The 20,015-nt window shown below is 35.2% G+C and overlaps 1 protein-coding gene across 2 annotated transcripts; it reads right to left on the minus strand.

Annotated features, from left to right (window-relative positions):
- Positions 1 to 529: 529 nt before the first annotated feature.
- LOC128987550 (FK506-binding protein 59) lies at positions 530 to 19,803 on the minus strand. Of its 2 annotated transcripts, XM_054408451.1 has the most exons (10): positions 19,635 to 19,803; positions 17,848 to 18,086; positions 17,020 to 17,162; positions 12,849 to 12,969; positions 10,412 to 10,659; positions 9,032 to 9,182; positions 5,668 to 5,837; positions 5,370 to 5,558; positions 3,560 to 3,956; positions 530 to 720 (listed from the first exon to the last, which is right to left on the minus strand). In XM_054408451.1, exons 2-10 carry the CDS (start codon positions 18,074 to 18,076, stop codon positions 689 to 691), a joined length of 1,680 nt encoding a protein of 559 aa, XP_054264426.1. In that variant the 5' UTR covers positions 18,077 to 18,086; positions 19,635 to 19,803; the 3' UTR covers positions 530 to 688. The 2 variants fall into 2 exon arrangements, with proteins under 2 accessions (XP_054264426.1, XP_054264427.1); XM_054408452.1 differs by lacking the exon at positions 3,560 to 3,956 and having other exon boundaries at positions 19,635 to 19,801.
- Positions 19,804 to 20,015: the final 212 nt, after the last annotated feature.

Genomic DNA, 20,015 nt, shown 5'->3' on the forward strand with positions numbered 1-20,015 from the left:
AATGCATCCAAGATAACGCAGTGTAATTATAAGTAACTATGTAACGCAATACATAAAACAAACAAGTCAAAATAACTGCACACAAGTCTCAATACTGTATTAAGCTGTCTTAGAAAGATGTAAATGATCGCTTTAGTGGCCTGCGCTCATTATCAGTATGGATATCTACCAACTATACTGAAAAATGCATTTTGTGATTGATGATTATGAGTATACTATATATTAAACTTTTCGATGGCGGTAAAACATTTTGCATCTACGTCGCTTACAACTTCACACTGCAGTTTTCTGGCAGAAAAATGTGTTTTTAAACATTCTACGTTAAAACTGTTAACAGGGAGGACTTTTCCTCTACCCATGAAACAAGACACTGGTTTGCCCCTGAAAAGAAACTGCACAGATAAAAATGAGAAAAATAAACAAGTACTGCGGAGTACTCCCTCCCCTCATGTTGTTATCCTTCATTACACCGTAAAACTACTTTGACAATAATTAATTGCAAACATTCCAGGATAAAACAATAAACAGCTGATTGTGATTTTATTTATTAAAAACGTGCAACAATGTTTACATGTTCTTGAAGTCCCCGGTGCCATCTAACATGAGAATGTTTGGATTTTCCTTCTCGAACTCGGTGGGTTCTCGTTCTCGCTCATCTTTACCCCACTCTCCGAGCGTCTTCATCACATCAGGCTGTTTTTTTCTTTCCTCCTCCTCTTTCTATACACCACATAGAAGTAATGAGTAATGAAGATGATTGAAATATCCAGTAAAAATAGCTTGATACTATTTACTTTATCAAAATATTGAACTGCAAGAAAGGGATTTGTAGGTAGGTTAGTGACTTATGGTAATTAAAAGATTAGACCTAAATACTTCACACAATGCTAAAATTAGTTAACACTTTTTAGGCCCAAAATCCCACTAGATCCTCAACCTAAGCAGCACTAGTAGCTAAACGGACTGACCGCAGTCGCCATGTCGGGCAACTTAGTCGGTTGACCAGCAAACTCAGCCGGCTGGGAAATATTCCGTCCCCTCACACCCGCAACGAACTATACTCTCTGTCCAGTGTTGGGATTCAATTAAATATCTTCTTTTTTTAGATCCCTTTAAAAATTTATTCATCCATGTTGTGTGATATACATAACATTAATTAGTGGAATTTTTGTACGTTTATGATTAAAATCTATCCAACCATTGAAATTTTATATACTTGAGTTAAAGAAAATTGTACAATATAGACCTACTAATTAAAGTAATCACACATATTTCTCTCATGCAAGTGGAGGCTAAAGAAACAATTAGAATCAATTTCATATTTATATCGGATTGAGTATCACATGCTATGAACACATGTCGTGTCAGGTCTAGTGTAAACTGCGTATAGAGCCGCTGCAATACTTTGCTACTGCCGCTAATCCACTCTGTGGGAAATGGGATTCCGCGCTGCACGACTTGGCAACACGGCGCGCTTCAAACTGCACTCAACACCTAGCGATTTACTCAAATCCACTTCCCTATCTCCCGTGGTATATGTGTCTGATAGTTGAATACAGTGTGTAAAGAAGAGAAGGAAAAGTAAGACTTGAGTATTTCCGACAAACAAGAATGCAAGAGAGAAAATTTTTTTATTTGGGGGTATGCAGTACTCGATTTGCGGGGGAACGTGGTGGAACGGAGTTCCAGTACCTCTCTTTCAGAAAGATTAAAATATTGTCATAAATAGGTACAAATCTTATTAAATAGGTTACAGTTAAAGTACCTTATTTTTTACTAATTGAGCACTGGGTGTATGTGCGCCGTTAGCTTTTTTTGCAAGAGAACGCTCCAAACCTTGGTCTTCTTACTATCTAATGTCGACCTTTAAGTTAGATAGCATCATTAATTAATAGCCCAATGACAATGGCACATGGTTCCAGAAACAATCTCACTTGGAATCCAACCAGTGACCACTTTTTCAGGTGAGCACCTTAACCAATCTAGACAATTGAAATCGATGGTGATGGAGGAAAGGAGTCTGAGAGAAAAAAATAAAAGTTAGTAGATAAATGAGTTGAAGAGAAACAAGGGGAAGAGGAGTGAAATGGCAGATGGAAAAACTGTGAAGAAATATAAACATCAAGGATTTTGGATTCTATGTTTTGTTAGTTGCATTATTTCAGTTGGTCTCTAAAACCGATCCCTGCATTAGGTAACCAAACTAGCGTCTACTCCCTATGGTTGCATAGAAAGCCATATATCCGAGGCCTGTGTATATCCGTGCTAACACTGTTCATAATTTGAAGGGTTCACGTTCGCTCTAAGCCGTTTCACACGATTACTCTTAGGAATCAAATTAAAGTTTTCCTTGGTATTTTAGTAATGATTTGTCACTTTTTCCTTGTAAAATATCAAATAACAGATAAATTATTTATGCTTCATAGTTTCTTTATTTTCTACACAGCCAAATTCCAATTTTATAGAGATTAAAACATTCCAAAATGTAAAAAAAAACTCTAAAAATGATAACTACCATGCGAAAAATAACACACACAACTAAAAGACGTGTCAAATATTTTGTAGTGTCCAATCCTGGTTCTGTTACTAGCGAACTTAAAAGTGGCATTACATTAAAACTTGATAACAAATTGTCATTAAGCTGGAAATAATCATACAAAATATGCCATTACTTTTTAAGATAACTTTAAAATAATATTTAAGAATATTATGGTAGGCACGGTTACTAGCAGGCTCAGGCCAACTAGATAACAAATTAATGTTGATAAATAGGTATTAGAAAATACATAGGACACACAAAAGCTCAAGTTATTTTTGGAACTACTAAAAGAACAGTAATCAGTGATCACGAAAAATATTAAACATCTCCCGAACTTGCAAGTACATCATAATTGTCTACCACGACCAAGGAAACTTTATTGTTGTTTTCCGCAATCGTGGCAAGATGTCAGCAGTAATGGAACCATCATTATTGTCTTCTGCGATCACAAAAAAACATTATTGTTGTTATCTGCGATCGTAGCAAACTCCTAAATATCTCCTTCGGTAAGGAAACACATCAAAATAATCTTCCACCATATTGGGAAAATCCTAAACTTGCTGATTCTCGGTAATCCAACTTTTTCATTGTTGAACAAATGTGAAAAATGTTTGAACGAAACATGCAATTTCAATAACAAAAAGTCAGATGTAAAAAAAAACAAAGTATTTGATACAAAATAAATACAAATACAAAGTTAGAAATCCGGCTATGATCCAGGTCCCATAGGTCCCACGGATAAGCAGGGTTGTACAGTAGTTGTACTCACGCTTCAGTCTCATGACATAAAAAAATGTTAACTATTCCTACATTCTTAAGTTGGTCATTATTATGCAACTCTCATGAACTTATTATTAAAACTTTATAATACAGTCAACACTTTGTTAATTTGTTCACGCAGCAACTATTCTCACTACTAGTTAGTGGTATTTTTAGTAGTTTCAAAGTCTAAAATATTGTTTAATCGGTTAGAACAAACAGTCAAAACAGTTAATCTGTTAGTTACAAACAAAATTCAACCTTTATCTTCATTGGTTTCCTCATCAGTTTTATTTTCAATCTTTCCACTTTCCTTTGCAACATTGTTCTCAATGTTTTCGTTCTTAGTATCTGATTTAACTTTTTCACTATCTATCTCGGCTTTGTTTTCAACCTTATCACTTTCTTTCTCAACATTATTCTCACTTGAATGGTCTTGATCATTTATCTCATTATTGTCTTCTTCGCTTATTAAATTTTTGCTTTTCAATTGTTCTTCCAATTTCAGTTTTCTTTCCTTCACCTGTTCTATGAAAGCCTTCTTCTCTTTTATTCTCAATGCTCTTTCGTCTTCTTCTTCTTCCTCCTTAGGAGGCTCTTCCATTTTTTCAACCTCAACTGATTTACCAGTCCACCACCCAAATCTGCAGTCTTTTTCCTACCAAAATTTGACTGTTTTATTTTATCCGCCAAAGTATTAATATGATAAATACAGTAGTTGTAAATATGAGGGCTGTCCATAAATTAATAGCTCCTGTCGCAGCTAAGCGAGCTAGTTAAAAACTGAGGCTAACGTTGATTCTTTAATTTTATCCACTATACAACCCCAAACAAACAGGTCTCCACCCCAATGGGACAATTAGTCTCATCGTGCCATTCAAAAACGTTGTGAAAGAAAATTGACGCTCCCACCAAGCATGAATCACGTACAATGATTAGATTCCTGTAGAAATGGGATAACTTAATCCCCAGGTGATTATTGTTGCTGACAGATATGCGTGCAGAAAAGTGACTTGGAAAATGTGCATTAGTGGCTTAATAAGGCCTGCCTATACTATATACTTAGGTACGGATAGTTGGAGCCCGTACGTATTAGAACAGGGTCGGAAGCGGTTCAAGAGTTTTTGTCACAACAGTTACTGAATCTGAATAAACTTGGCTTGCTGATCGGTGTTTTTCAGACTTTGATAGTTTGATAGAAACACCCCCTTTTAGTTCAATAAACTCTCTCATTCAGTTACATCACACAAAATTCCTATAACTTTGGCCACTGCTTCAAACGACCAATTTATGTGCCCAAACACCAAAGACCACTCATGTCTGTAAACTGGTGATGGACTGAGCAGTTGACGACTGGATACTGAAACCTAACCATAGAATACAATTTAAACTTGGTGTTAGCATCAATTTTACAATTTTCTTTCACAATGTTTTTGAATACTTTGACAAGACTAATCCCCCCATAGGGTGGGGCTAGAATAGTAGTAAATGAAGCAACTCAGAGTTGGCCTCATATTTGAACTAACTCACTTATCAACTAACACAACGGGAGTTTAAGTGAGACCTTATTTACAGAAAACCCTTGTATGTTATATGAAAGTAATAATTTCTTAGAGACTGTTAGTATTTGTGTTGGTAGCTAAACAGCCAGATTAGATTTCTAATTAAATATAAACAAAAAATAATCAAGCAAAAGAAATTTTTTTCACTCAGTTACATTTGTTTACCTCTTTTACAAACTTAAGTGGTTTCACCAAAACTGACAAGATTTAAGGAAGTGATAACATGGAAAATTAATAGACCAAAACCACAAAAAAATGTACACCAATGTTTTACACACTAAAAAACAATTAAAATTTAAATCCAGCGAAGCAGCTACCAAAGTTATACATAACACTGAGTTCAAATATCCCTCCTAATAAAAATGCATTCCATGTTAGACCTATGCCCGTACAAACTATGAATTTGAGATTTAAATCTGGAATAAAATATCAATTTGAAAAATTAAAAAAAGTGTATTTCAGTACAAAAATTTGGACACATCCCAAACAAAAATAATTTAAGTGCTCACTTCACGATCCTTCTTCGCAAACTTGTCAAACATATTTGCGTAAATCTGCTTCTCTTTGGCTAGTTGTTCTTTAAGCTTCTGGTTACAGATGTTAACATGTTGAGCTGCGGCTTTGTTGGCCGGGTCTTGCGACAAAACCGCCTCAAAGTCCACTTTTGCGATTTCTGGTTCTCCAAGTGCTAGATTGGCCTGAAACATTTTAAAACTTAATTAGACGACTAGACTAACTCAGCTGACATACTTTTCTATTTCCCAGATAATATAGAAAATCACTTTCCTGATTCAAGAATTTACATACCTGTCCCCTCCTAAACAAAGCTTTCTCATTGGTCGGTTCCATTTCCAGCACCTTGTTGCATTGATCCTTGGCCTCCGTGTATTCCTGCAGTTTGTTATGACAGAGCGCACAATTGAGATGGTTGGATACCAGCAACGTTTTGCGCTCCTTTTCACCTTCGTCTACAAAACCTGCACAGATAAAGAATTGATTTAACTATTTACAAAATCATTTTAGAAGGTAATACATGACTAATTGTCCTGTCTTCGGTTATTCCACTTTCCATGTGACCATTCTATGTGACATCTGTGCACATACTGCTATGTGCTATTTCAAGATGATATGACTGTACACTGTAGTAGGTACGTCAACACAACTCATTTTTTCACCCCTGCCTGTACTTGGATGATACCAATACTATCTGCACTTGACTATGTTATTGTTTTACCCCGGTGTATACCAAGTCGCAAGTGCAAATAGTATTTTATCTTATATTTTACCATTACAATATTGGTGTTTATACTTTGTCAGCTGTTTTATGTTATTTGTTATGGTGACTTCCAATGGGAATTATGCCCTCTACAAGACAGTGTTAATATATGCATAGGTAGTATTCAATTGGGTCCGCGGAATTGGCTAACTCTGGAACTCGCTAACCCCATGTTAAAAGCCCTATCTTCAAATTTGGTCGATGAGAGGAACTCGCTAACTTGTTCGGTTTCGGAATTGGCTAACTCCGGAACCCGCTAACCCGCTCTAGAGCCGGGTTAGCGAATTCCGTCCTCGTACGGAAGTCGCTAACTCGGTCCCTCGGCGGAACTCGCTAACTCCCAATCAGAAGCCTCGCGGGCCGTCCAATGGGAGCCAAGCACGAATATTTTTGGCCAGTGTTGCCGAAAGTGTAGTACCTATATAGTATTGGTACCATAATGTCGTATCCTACGATTAATTAGGAGTAAGAGCAACGTAGTTGATCAAATAAATATATTGAGAAGTATGTTTAACATTATTCTCATGATTATTAGGGTGGAAAATGCATTATAGTCTTACCATAGACTAACCAAAACAAGTAAACTTTATATCCCATTGTAAACTTTGAAGCTTGTTTTTCGCGTCTAGTTCATGTCCGGTGACACTGATCGCTAGTGTCGACAAAATTGTGTTTCTATTATTTCTATAGTTAACTTCGTAATTTGCTCTTTACTGTTTGGTTATATAACTAGGGGACGTGTTATTAGTTGTGATTAGAACGCTTTATTTGGTTAAACGAGGTTTTAAATGACTGGAAACAAGAAACAATTGTAAACAAAACAAGACCTCTAAAGACAGTGCACCGGACAGAACTAACAATAAAACTGTTTTCAGCTGATCCATAAGGATTAGAAATATACTAATATAAGAGAGTATGTTTTATATTTGGGCTTCTTACTTAAATAGTAGCTTAATGGTATGCAAAAAGATAAAAATGTACATTTAATTTGGATCTTTTACATGTTAAAAAATATCTATTTTCGTAATCGCCATTTGTTTATTTTATTCGAATAAATACCATTTTTTGAACTTCTGCAAATAAATTATTGAGTTTGTATTTTATATACTGGGCTTGTAACCTTGAATCATAAAATTGAATCATAAATCATGATAAAATGTAGACGTTAAACGTCAGTCCAGAAATACATTGTAGTGGTAATGTATTTTTAAATAGAGCTATTGAATTTAAATACATATTTATCAATACAATATTATAAAGTTGTAGGCCTAATTTATTCATAGATTGCATTAAAAATTAGTCTATGCATAAATACAACTTGTAAATTTCTTTTATCGTAGGCTATTAGTGTAGAACCCGGGTCAATCCTCTTAATTTTGATTAATTAATATTAATTTTACGTCTTTCAGTAGGCCTATTTTTTAAAAGTCTGGAGTTTCCTCCAGGCTGGTTCTAAATCGACCAAGACGTTCTTGTTTGTTACAATTCTTATGAATGGTGGCCATACCTAAAATTACTTGATCTTATCCAAAAACAAAGTTATTGTCTATTGAGTAGCTCAGTACCGGGGAACGGTGAACCGAGCAATGGCTTGGTATAGTTTATTTTGATTGTGAAACCAATGTAAAGGAAACCCAACTAAGAAAATCCGTCAATTCGATGATTAAGAATCGTGAATTAAAATTACCCTGTCACGTTTTATTATATGAGTATTATATCTTCTCCTATTATTTACTAGTGGTGCTTAGGTGTACAATCTAAAAACTGTTTGAAAACATGTAACATTATTACTAAAAAACTCAACACATTTTAGAATTAGGCAACTATTTATTAGTAGGCCTACAATGCTTTGGCTTAAACTATTAGGCCTAGATAAAAGCTTAGTCTAATGTCATATTTTTACACGTAAGTTGGACGATTCAACGGCGAACATTTAATTTTAAATCTATGAATTAGTTATGAAAGTTACGATGGTTGATGACTGATGGTTGATGTTTGATAATTTTGATAAATTTGTTTTCCGTGTTTGAGAACTAGCGTGTATTTTAGCTTAATTTCGTAGAGGTTTAATTATTTAGTACCTTTTCAATATTTTTCAACTCTATTATTTTCTTTTATACTTATGATGGCATTTATATTTAAGATCGAAATCATAAACATTTAACTGGCCATTGTAGAGTTAAATAAAAAAACACTTTTCATGATTTTTTAATAATTGTCTTTGAATTAATTTTGGGCTAGTTATCTGTTAAAAGTGAAATTAGTAACAAAAACAATTACATTTACTGTATCTTCATTGACACTGCTATTTTGAAATACGGTAATGTACGATTATTTTGTAGTGCAAGGTTGGCAACGCTCCATGCAGTGGGCGCGGCCGGGTTAGCGACTTCCAGAGTTAGCGAATTCCGCCGCGAGACAAAATCGAGTTAGCGGGTTCCGGAGTTAGCCAATTCCTGACTGAGGCGGTTAGCCAGTTCCAGAGTTAGCCAGTTCCGACACACGACCGAGTTAGCGAGCTCCTGAGTTAGCCAATTCCTACGTCTCATTCAATTTTGATTGGACTCTCCAATCTTTGGCGAATGAAGCTCGATGGAACGCTTTCACTGTGGCTTTTAAAAGAAAAATGTTCGTGTCGTGTTAATGGAAGACTATATTGAAGCATTGAATAGGTTTGACAACAATGAAACAACAAGTTTGCAACGGTTTAAAAAATTATTTTCCTGCTATCCCACTTACTTATCCGACTTAGTCGTAGATAGTTTTGATGAGATAGTTTAAATGACTAGTGGTTTAATGATGATAGTTAGTAGTAGAAAAAGTCTACAGTTTTGATGATGAACACTTATTTTCCATGACAAAAAACATGATAGTAACCCAAGAGGTGAAAATTACCTGAATCAAATTCCAAGTATTCTATCGCCTTTTTGTACATTTTTAAAGCTAATTGGAACTTGTTTGCTTTAAAGTAATTCGTTCCTTTTTCTTTGAAGAACTTTCCTTGCTCTAGTTTCCCATCTGAATCTAACGCCCAAGACTCTTTCAACTGAAAACAAAATTCTTGATTAAAGTAAGAGGCCTTAAGGATAGTAAAGAATTAAAAAACAGGCATTGTAGGTTCAACACATAACATATTTCATTTAATATAGATTTCTTATTGATTCTACAGTAGTAGAACCCCGTTTAACCGAAATAAAGGGGGGAGAGCCGTTTTGGATAACCAATTTTTCGGTTAACCCGTCATATGCTAAAAATGACCTATGTATACCTCGGTGAGTTAGAAAAATGAATTTAAAACATTGTCTATATAATAAATACAGTGTTTTATTTCAGCTACAGAAATGTTAAAACTGGTTACAAAATACTTAAAACAAAACAACTGAAGTTACTAAAGCCTTTTACATTACGCATTACTTATATTTTAGTCCTGTATTATATTATGGAACCATTTCGGTTAACCAGAGTTTTATTGTACTATAAAACTAAGCAACATCCAACAGGCTAGACACAGAATTATACCATAAAATTATGAACTGTATCAATTTTTAAATGTATCAATTTTTAAATGAATAAATGTTTAACTGTATAAATTTGACCTATCAAGTTTTAAACTGTTGAATCCTAGTGTAGACCACTGAACATACTCCGTTAATACAAAAGTATATTTTTATGTATATTATTTATTTGACAGACTTATTTTAAGCAAATAGCTACAATAATGTTCCTTAGAAGAGTAATTTTTACCCCCGTTAGCTTTAGAATTGATTTAGTTTTGTACAATTTTCATTCACTTGTATGGATTGCCTCCACAAGATCCAAAATGAAAAGGTCCAAAGTTAATATATCATTTGATATCCTAGTGAGGGTAGTAAGATCCAAAATATATGAATTTTTCGTTCCAAAGTTCAGAAGAACGCCTTCAATCTGAGAGACACACTGATCTTTGGAGCTACCGATTCTTATATTGTGGATCTTCTGACCCTCTTAGCATCACAAGACACAAAGTTCAAAGTACAGTCTCTCCTATTTAAGTTTACTTCACAATGTAAACTTGTACTTCTGGTAATGACTGTACTTTTGGATCTTATGATCTAATATTTTTGGATCTTGTGTTTTGAAATACAGTATAAACTTTAGATCTTCATGATTTTGGATCTTGTAAAATGTTCCCTCTTGTTCTTAGATTTTATCGGATTAGAAAACTGTGTGACCGATACAAATAATGACAGATTAATGCTGATACTAGTTAACCCTAAGTACCTTATGAAAACTTACTTTTTCAAAGTTATTTAGTGTTACAGTGTAAATGAGATCAGAGTTCGGTGGGATTTGCAGTTCTGGTTTTCCGTTTTTGCCCCAAGCGTATTTGGATTTAATTTCTAATTGAGATTTCTCTTTCAGTTTGAATTTCTCTAAAGCCTTCTCCACTCCTGACGGGACGTTGTGTTCGCTGCCCTCTCCGAGATTGAAGACGACATCTCGTTCTTCTACAACTTTTCCTTGACACTCGCACACTAAGTGAACTGCAAACAGATTTAGTTTGAGCCTTTTACTTAGTTGGTACACATTAACTTGAAGAATGTATGCAACACTTAGGGTCCATATTTCAGTTAGTAAAACTACACAGACATTAAATATTCCATCACTTCTAGAGCACCTGTATCTCACAACACTTGAAAATGCCACCAGACAAGTGGCGACTGCCGACAACTAGTCTTGTAATACAAATGAAGAGGGAATGTATACACACCTGGGGCAGTTGATAACACCAAACTGTTTTAACTGCCTAGAACAACTTACTTGGGTAGGCCAAGTCAGTTGTGTATACCCATTTTTTGTGTGTAATGAAAAACAGGATCAGCATAGAAATAAAGAGTTGAACCATGGGGGAGAGATTTGGCGGTAATCATTCCCAATTTTGTGCCCTGTAAGGTTGGCAGAATTGGGCAGGTGATACTTGAGACATGTTATCTGTACAGATAAGCAACACAACATCCTCACCACAGCCTGATAAACAATAACCACAACTTATCTTTCAATAATATATTTAGGTGGAACAAAATATCATCAAACAAACGACACCTTTTAAAATGTAGAACAATTTAAGTACATCCGTAGGCCTAGTACGATTAACTTATAAAATTGTATTACGCACCGTTGTGGTCTACTTAGTACAAAACCCAGAATACATGTACACTAAATAAAAATAAAAAAACTGAAATCTGTAAACCTAAAAACCATTAGCGTAAAAATACAAGACGAGACGGGCAACATAAACAGTATTATAGAATGTCAGAATGGTAAAACTAGAGTTTTTTTTTTTTGTAAAAAGGATGAATGAAAGAAGAGTGTGGTGACTAAAAGTTTAATTAAAAAAGAAAGGTTGGCAGGAAGGTGGAAGGCTGTGATGGAAATGGAAAAAAATCTCTAAAGATCACCAAATATTCTATAAAATAGTTTGTGGCTCTAATGCGAAAAAGGAAAACATCCAGAGAAAATGTGAGAGGAGTTTTACTAAGGAGACAAGGATAAAAGAGGCTTCAAGCATTACTGGGAGAATGGAACTAAGGAATCAATGATGAATTGGTTCAAACTAAAAATAAAAATAATTTTTGTAGGTTCTAAAGAGTCAACTTGTTAATCAAGTAGTTTACTCTATTCAAAACCACTTCTTTTAGGAAGCAATTCAAATCGGCTGTTTCATAAAACTTTTATCAACAAATTTAATAATATAAATTGATAGTGATAGTGATAAATTTTTAATTAATAGCCTATACAATTTTTTAATTTTTCCCCTGATTACATTTTGAAAGCTAGAGATAATAGTATATTTCGTACCTAGGGCCGAAAATGAGATTTTAACATTTCGGTCTGTGGTATGAACGCTATTTTTCACCACACTATACCCTATTACAACTTTAAGGTTATGTGACGATTAATAATTTGAGGAATAAGCAAAAATAATAATAAATAGTTGCAAGGCAGCGGTGACAATAAAAACATTCTATTGCAATGCTATGGATACTAATTGTGTATTTAATAATGCATTCATGTTTTAAGTTAAGAAAGTAGGCGGGTAGCTGATTTTGCGGCCCTAGGGATGTAAAAACCTGCTCGGTCCCCAAATGACGATGACAGCTGGCATGGCCAGCAAAAAGTAACTTTCAACCACCAATTAACGTATGTCAAACAGCTAAAAGCATCATAGTGTGGTGAAAAAACTATTTTTAAAGTTATAGACTACCTATCTAAACTACATATTTTCAAAAACTCTACAGTATTTTTGACTCTGGAAATAAAAATATAACCTTGTAAAACATAAGCATAAAGTAAACAAAACCTCACCAAACACATGCGGCGATGACTGTGTTGTAAAATAAACAGATGATGATTTGCAAATATTTAAATATAAAATTAACAGGTCGTCCAACTGGCCAAAACAATATATTGTAACTCACAAGCTAACATGAAGTTTAAAATTTAAGTATTCCCGAATGACACTGCAACACTATCTGTCGGAAAAATTTTGAACCACGTCAATAATGATGACATAATCACTGACATCGAGTCAGGCTTGTGTTTCCGCATTCGGCCCGTTATTGAGTCAGACTCATGTGTCGTCCTCAACGGGTTAACATGTTCTATGTTTATAAAAGTATCGTTTCTTAAAAATAAATAGTAAATACATGTTTTACTTCGAACAGGTACTCACTATCGACCATAGATCCATCGTTGGGGCATGCGTGTCCTTCCCCAGCTTGTAATATACTTCTAAGGATTCCTCCGTCTTTCTTAGGACTCAGATCTTCTTTTTGCCAATCGATCATTTCAACCTACAAAAGGGAAAACTTATTAGCTTTTTCTTTAAACACAACTGACACGGATAAATTTATTCATAGCATCAAATAATAATTGTTTTAAAGTTTAAATTTTATTGAAATAAATATGCCATTCTGGTTTCAGTTAGATTGCCATAAGAAATTAAAGATAGACACAACGACTGTAGTTTAATCTTTGATCTCTATTGACTATCCATTAATTTAGCTATGCCTAGTTCAATTATATCCATCCCTTGTCGTAATATGAACACAATCTTAATTTCTAACCAGTTTCTCGGGAAAAACACACACAGTAGATTTGAACAAAAAAGGAGCAAAATATCTCCAAGACAAGGAGATCTAAAAAAATTTGTGTTAAATTGTGTTCCCACAGGGGGGTTTGATGTCATAAATTGTTACATCCCTAGATTTTTTGGGGGGATTAATAAAATTCGGATTTGGGTGGGATTAGAGACTGAAGTTTATCCGAAAGATTTAGCTCATGTTTGTGTACAACTTCCTTGATTTATTACTGGGGTATTAATAGTTTTATGATGATTATTAAATGTATAAATGTGGATTACCAACACTGAGTCGTACATGATTTTGTCAAGGGGACAAATTACAGCTTATCTATATATAAAGTCAAAAGTAGCCTACCCATAAACTTTTGAGAAAACTACAAGTCACACCCCCCCCCCCATAAACCATATAGGACTACTTAAAATGTTTGTCATGACGAGAAACCTTGCGCAAAACCATCCATTATTTCATAAATTGCCCTTTAAGGTCGTAATTCCTTTCTAAAGGGAACTTTCCATATACCTAATTTTAAAAAATACCTCAGCTGTACTTATTTATTTGTTCGCATTCTGTTTTGTTTATTTCAGCTTAAATTAACCAATCAATAATTTTGTTAATACTTATGAAGTCAAACGGGGTGAAGCCTGTGGGTAACACTAGTTGCTATGGCTAGTTGCCATAACTGTTTATTAGTTGCATATTAAGCTTTTATCTGCAGGCATATTTATAACTTCAAAGGGGGTTTTTCGAAGTGAACACTGCACAGGCACAGTTTAATATGATTTAAAAAAAAACTTGTCTCCAGAGCATAAAAAATAATACAATTAATATACCACCCATTTTCCTATTAAAGACTACTTTGTAGCTAAAATCATCGTCATATGGAAAAAGAAAATATGAAAGTTGGTTGATAACAATCAGACTATAGGTCGGCCGCTTAGAAAGCGACCTCCTCCATCATTGGTTTAGCATTAGCGCGCAGGTCGTTTTCTAAGCAGCCGAACTATAACTAAAGTACTAATTTATTCCTACAATATTTAAAATCTGTACCATTAGGGTGGTTTATCTACCTTGAGGCTGCTACAACCAATAAAAGTAGCCTATTTAAAATTAATTTTCATACAGTGTACTACGCAAATTCTAAGGCCGGTTTTATCCACCGCGACAGTCACGTGTCGCGGCGCGACTCAAGTTCTATTGAGTTAAATGGGAGAATTTATGCACCGCGACAGCGACAAACTGCCATATAACTTGTATATCTTGTCTTGTATTCTCCATATATTTATATTCATTAATGTTAATAATTAATATATAAATGAGTTCTTTACCCTTTATTTGTAATATAAATTACATCATTTTATTATGTAATGACATTTTTAAGAGGGTTGACCCAATTCTAACTGTAAATTGTAAGTGGTGTTTAAATAACTGGGGTTTTGTCATTAACGTGTACACACAACAGGGTCTATATTTAAACAACTTAATAATCACTCCTAATAAAATATTTGGTTTTACAATGAATGAATTTTAATCATTCCTAAATCATAACCACAACCCACAACATTGGATTGAGAACTGACTGCGTTAATTAATTCCCCCACAACCGGATGTGAGTTTACGCGACAAAAAAGTGTCGCTGTCGCGTAACCGATTGGTCAGCCGCAACACATGTAGCGACTGTGGCGGTGCATAAAACCAGCCTAAAGTAATAAGCTGTCAAATTGCAGTTCACATTTAAAACCACTAAACAGAAGTTGGTTAACAGCCCTGAACCCTGAAACTCCCCTCTAGAAAAAAAGTCTAGGTGAGCAAAGCCTAAGAGGGCCTTTTTTAATTAGCATTCGTCTTTGCGGTAGATTATAAGCTTTAAAATGACACCTCAATTGTATGAGTAGGACAAGTAAAAGAGAGATGTATCAGAGAAACCCCCCCCCCCCCCAACCATTAACCCTTATTGTATTAGGTAAACATTGATATTTTTTGTTATTGTTTTGCAGGGTTCAATACAAATGTTGCGGGGTGTGAAGAAGTTCTTTTTGTCCCCCTATTGCAAAAAAGAATTAGTCTGGGGGTAAAATGACTCTTTTCAACCCGAGCTCAATTTTACCAACAAGGCAAAGCCGAGGTTGGAAAATGAGCAAAGGTTGAAAAGACACTTTTTGCCCGTGTGTTGAACTATATTTTTTGTCCTATTTCTCAACATTAATTAACAAACTACGTTAAAAAAAACCTACTTTTCATGTAAAGATAACCACTCAGGAGGACTTCCAACTTGTTTTCAATTTTGCTAAATGCAAACAAGCAACTGTTTATAGTAAGTGATTCAATTATTTTTTCCATTGAGTTAGTGTAAATTATATTATTGATATGATATGTCGAACTATTGATAAGAATGAAACAATAAGCTAGAACCAATTAAATCAATCGTTACATAATTTTGATAGCCTACATGCAATTGCTTACAATGAAAGTTTACAACTGAGTTTACAACACCTGACTTTTACCATAGACAAAACATACTCCCTTAGATTTCTCATCCTTATGGAACAGCTGAAGACAATTTTATTGTTACTGTACGGTTTATGTAGAGGTCGTGTTTTGTTTACAATTTGTTTCCCGTTATTACAGCCATTTAAAACCTCGTTTAACCAAATAATACGATCTAATCATAAACAATAACTTGTCCCCTAGTTATATAACCAAACAGTAAAGCACAAATCAAGAAATTAACCCTAAAACAATGGAGACAAAGTTTCGTCGACACTAGCGCCCATGTGTCACGTACCGGTACATGAACTAGACACGAAAAACGTGCGTTAAATTTTACAATGGGATGAGAAGTCTACTTGTGTTGGTTAGTCTATGCTTTTACTCCCTGAAAAAGGGCAACTTTAAACTCACAAGCATGTATTAAAAAGCGCTGCTTTTGCTGCAGTATGACGAAAAATACAATAAGTACATATGTCTCCACCGTTCCGCAATAATCATTCTGCTGAGTTTGGGGGGAAAACAGCTCAGATTGATAAATAGGCCTATATCATTTCATCATAATAAATATGTTAGTGTTTATTATCGTGTCCCATTATATGTTTCACTGTAATGAAATCGAAAATTTACCCCAAATCAGCATTTAGACCAATTTTACAAATTACAGCAGCGGCTGAAATATACGTAAAAAATGGGGACTAATTTATAATAGTATAGATAACAATGTATGCAATTATCATCTGTGGGTTAGCTAAATTTAATGCACAGTAGGCCTACACAAAAAATATTGATCGTCAAAAAGTGTTTCCAGAGTAGCAATGTGTTGACATCTTCTGTAGTGTTAGTCAGTACGCAGTTCAGAATCTTAGGCTACATACTGTACTCTGGAGATATTGATTATTTTGCTTGACAAGGACGTGTGTAGGCCTAAATAACTGTTTTGTTTAGGCCTATACTTAGGCCTACTGTTTGTGTGAACTAAATTACTCGGGGCAACAAAAAGTGCTCAGCAGAAGATTTGAAATTCGGACAACATGCCTTAAAACCATATGACCGACAAAGGGACCAGGTAACCAACCAGCTTATTTATTAAATAACCTTTAAGTTCGACACATCTACTATTGGAGCTTCAGATTAAGTTACCTATAGACATTATGTATTATTGGTATTATTCAAATGATAGAATGTAGCTATAAGTTTCATTAGCATTACATCAGCATACAATGGTTTTTCATGCAAATAGGCTACTATCTACGCTACCTATGTAATTTTTACCTCAAAGTAAAGCGTCGCATCAGGAGGAATATTCGGTGGGCTCCCACTTTTCCCGTAAGCGTATTCAGATTTGCAAGTCAGCATACAGACTTCACCTCTCTTCATCGTAGCCACACCAATGTCCCAAGCCTTTATTACTTGTCCTGAAATTTGATTTTGTAAATATTATCATTAACTTGATCAAATAAACAAGTCTGAAAGCGAGATACACATGAATTCATGTTTGGTAACTTAGTTAATGATTCAACTGATCTTAAGTCTGTTCAAAATCACATTAGAAGCATTTACTGTTTCAGTTTATGTCTAACAAAAGTAAAAAGTTGGAATCAAGTTAGGAATGAAGAGATCATAAGGGTTGGTTGAAGACAGAGAAGTGGGGAACTATTTTTGAGCATGATAAAGGCCTCAGAGAAGAGAAAGATTCTGGGGAAATGGAGTTTAAAGGGTGATAGAGGAATGGAAACCGAGACAAAAAGCTAAAAAATGGATAATTCTGAGGTTGGGGAGGGATGTGGGGAAGAGAGCGAGAAGATGGCGGAGCGAGAGAAACTGTTGACAAATAGGATGAGACAGAGGCCTAGTGGCCTAGTCGACACTCAAGACCAGAAATAATTCAGGCCTACAGAAAATAATATTAAAGTAGCCTCTCACAATCTTTCAAATATGCATGTAAATTTAGTTAAAAGTGTAAGTAGGTATATCTTTGTTATGAAACGAATTCACTAAATATTGGGTTTTAATAACTTGTTCAAAAAAAAATAAATTAAATGGTTAATAAATCAGGACTATTTAAGCCTTTGTGAAATCTACACAATTCACATAAGTTACCTTTGCCCAAATTGAACTCAAACGGCTGATTTCTATCCTTGCTGGAGTCAAACTTGGTCCCGTCAGTAAGTGTGCCTGTGTAGTGCACCGAGACCTTACAGCCAGCATTAGGCGTGTACTCCCCCTCTCCATGCTTGATGATTTCCTTCAGCACGCCACCGTCCCCAGCAGGTGAAATGTCAAAGGCATTTGGACCTGGAGAATAGACCTTCTCTTCGCCAGCTGTCATTGTTTACAGCCTGAAAAGATGTGAGAACAGTTATAAAAATGAATATACACTAGGCCTATTCATTTTGCATACTGCTAGTTGACTTAAAAAACTCGTCCTATTGTAAAATCAGAGGAGGGTTTTGATGTGTTGTTTCGTGCTTGAATAAGCTAGGCTTATATATCATTTGTTATGAGATAATGTTTCAACCTTCAGGGTGCAGCTACCATAAAAAGGAGGTGAGGAGAACTGTTGCTGGATTGGAGACCTTCCTCCAAAAAAACAATACAATATTAAGGGCCATGATGGAAAATACCCATGGGGGACACTTTCCAGCAACACTTACTAGAAGCTTCGAACTGGTTTGAGGCCAATGGCCTCCAGCTGAACCATACTAAAACACAGTCCCTTGTTTGCAGTCTAGCCAAACGTGCTCCTCCGAATGATCCAGTGAAGTTGTTGGGATTCACACTCAACCAAAAACTAACGTGGAGTGACCATATAGACCAAGTTTGCAGTAAACTATCGAGGGTATGCTGCCTGCTTCTAAAACTAAGATATCTGGTCACAGAGAAATACCTGCTGAGCGTGTATCACGCAATGTTTCATTGCCATGTGAGCTATGGTATTTTGCTGTGGGGACATGCACCCACTACCGAAGAAATATTGATCCTGCAAAAGAGAGCACTGAGAATAATCACCTTCAGCGATGGTTTGGCTCACTGCAAGCCTATATTTGCCGGGCTAGGCATACTTACAGTGTTTAGTCATTATATCCCCGCCTGCATAAAATACGTGCTAGACAATATCGAGGAGTTTCCTACCAGAGCAGCAACACATCAACATCTTACTAGGCATCATACACGACTAGATGTCCCTAGAGTTAGGCTGTCAAGGACTCAGAAAGCCTTCAGTAATGGAGCAATAAATATATTCAATAAGTTGCCAAACTCCATCCTGCACCTTGAAAAAAGGAAACTCCTTAAGATGGTTACAGCGTATCTCAAAGACAAAGCCTACTACTCGCTGAAGGAGTACTTTGAAGACCCTCTATTAGGCCTAGGCTGAAGTATGCCTGTCCACAGCCTCAGTTTTAATTGTATATATGTGTAAATAAGTGATTTTATATTTTTAATGACGCCATCAATCCCCCATAGGGTAAAAGATGAAGAATCGGTAATAAGGTAATTATAAGAACAGCATAGTTAACTATACCTAACCAAATAAATTAAGAAACCTAAGAGGTAGTTAATTTGTTTATGTTAGCCTAGTTTCAGGTCCTAGGCCTAGAATATATAGCTTACGCTATTGTATTTTATCAAAGTTTATCCATAAAAATATCAAATCAAAGATAGGCCCTACTAAATTTTTTAATTTAGACCAAGCAGTTCTATTGATTTTGAATCCAAAAGGTAAGTTACTGCTCTATTTATATTGAGTTCGTTATTATAGGTGATTTAATGCCTAACTTAATTTAGTCTAATTTTGTAGGTACTTGAGTGTTACTAATCTAGTTAATCAGTTAATGAACAACTACATTTCATAATTCAATTATTCACATTCCTTAAAAAAAACTTACTTAATTCTACTACGATTGAATCTAGTTTGAAAATCCAATAGAGACGATATTATTAACCAAACAATGAATATTCTCCCTGGCGTGCGTGCGTGAAGGAAAATGAAATTAAGAATGAAATAATGAATGATGACAACTTGCGTGTTTTCTTTGTCGGTGTCGACTAGAGATGGGCGTTATTTAACATAACAGGATGAATAACAGTGTTGCGGCCACGGCAACGTTATCGCGGCAACACGTTGCCGAGAACTCCCTGTTATTATAATAACGTATCTACCAACACAATGTTGCAGGAAAGCCGCGCGAACAACGAAAACGAAAACATGCATTGCCATTAGTGTCGTTGCCGCAACGCTACCAGAGCATTAGAGCAACGATAACTTC

Source organism: Macrosteles quadrilineatus, unplaced genomic scaffold (genome assembly GCF_028750875.1).
Source record: "Macrosteles quadrilineatus isolate MER2022 unplaced genomic scaffold, UCM_ALF_1.0 Scaffold_2__2_contigs__length_208266976, whole genome shotgun sequence".
Taxonomy (NCBI): Eukaryota; Metazoa; Arthropoda; class Insecta; order Hemiptera; family Cicadellidae; genus Macrosteles; species Macrosteles quadrilineatus.

Coding starts and splice junctions, on each gene's coding strand:
- LOC128987550 (XM_054408451.1), bottom strand. CDS start 18,076: ATGACAGCTGGCGAAGAGAAGGTCTATTCTCCAGGTCCAAATGCCTTT. Junction 12,970..17,019: donor ATGCGACGCTTTACTTTGAG/GTAAAAATTACA, acceptor TCCCTTTTGTAG/GTTGAAATGATCGATTGGCA. Junction 9,183..10,411: donor CACTAAATAACTTTGAAAAA/GTAAGTTTTCAT, acceptor TTTTGTTTTCAG/TTGAAAGAGTCTTGGGCGTT.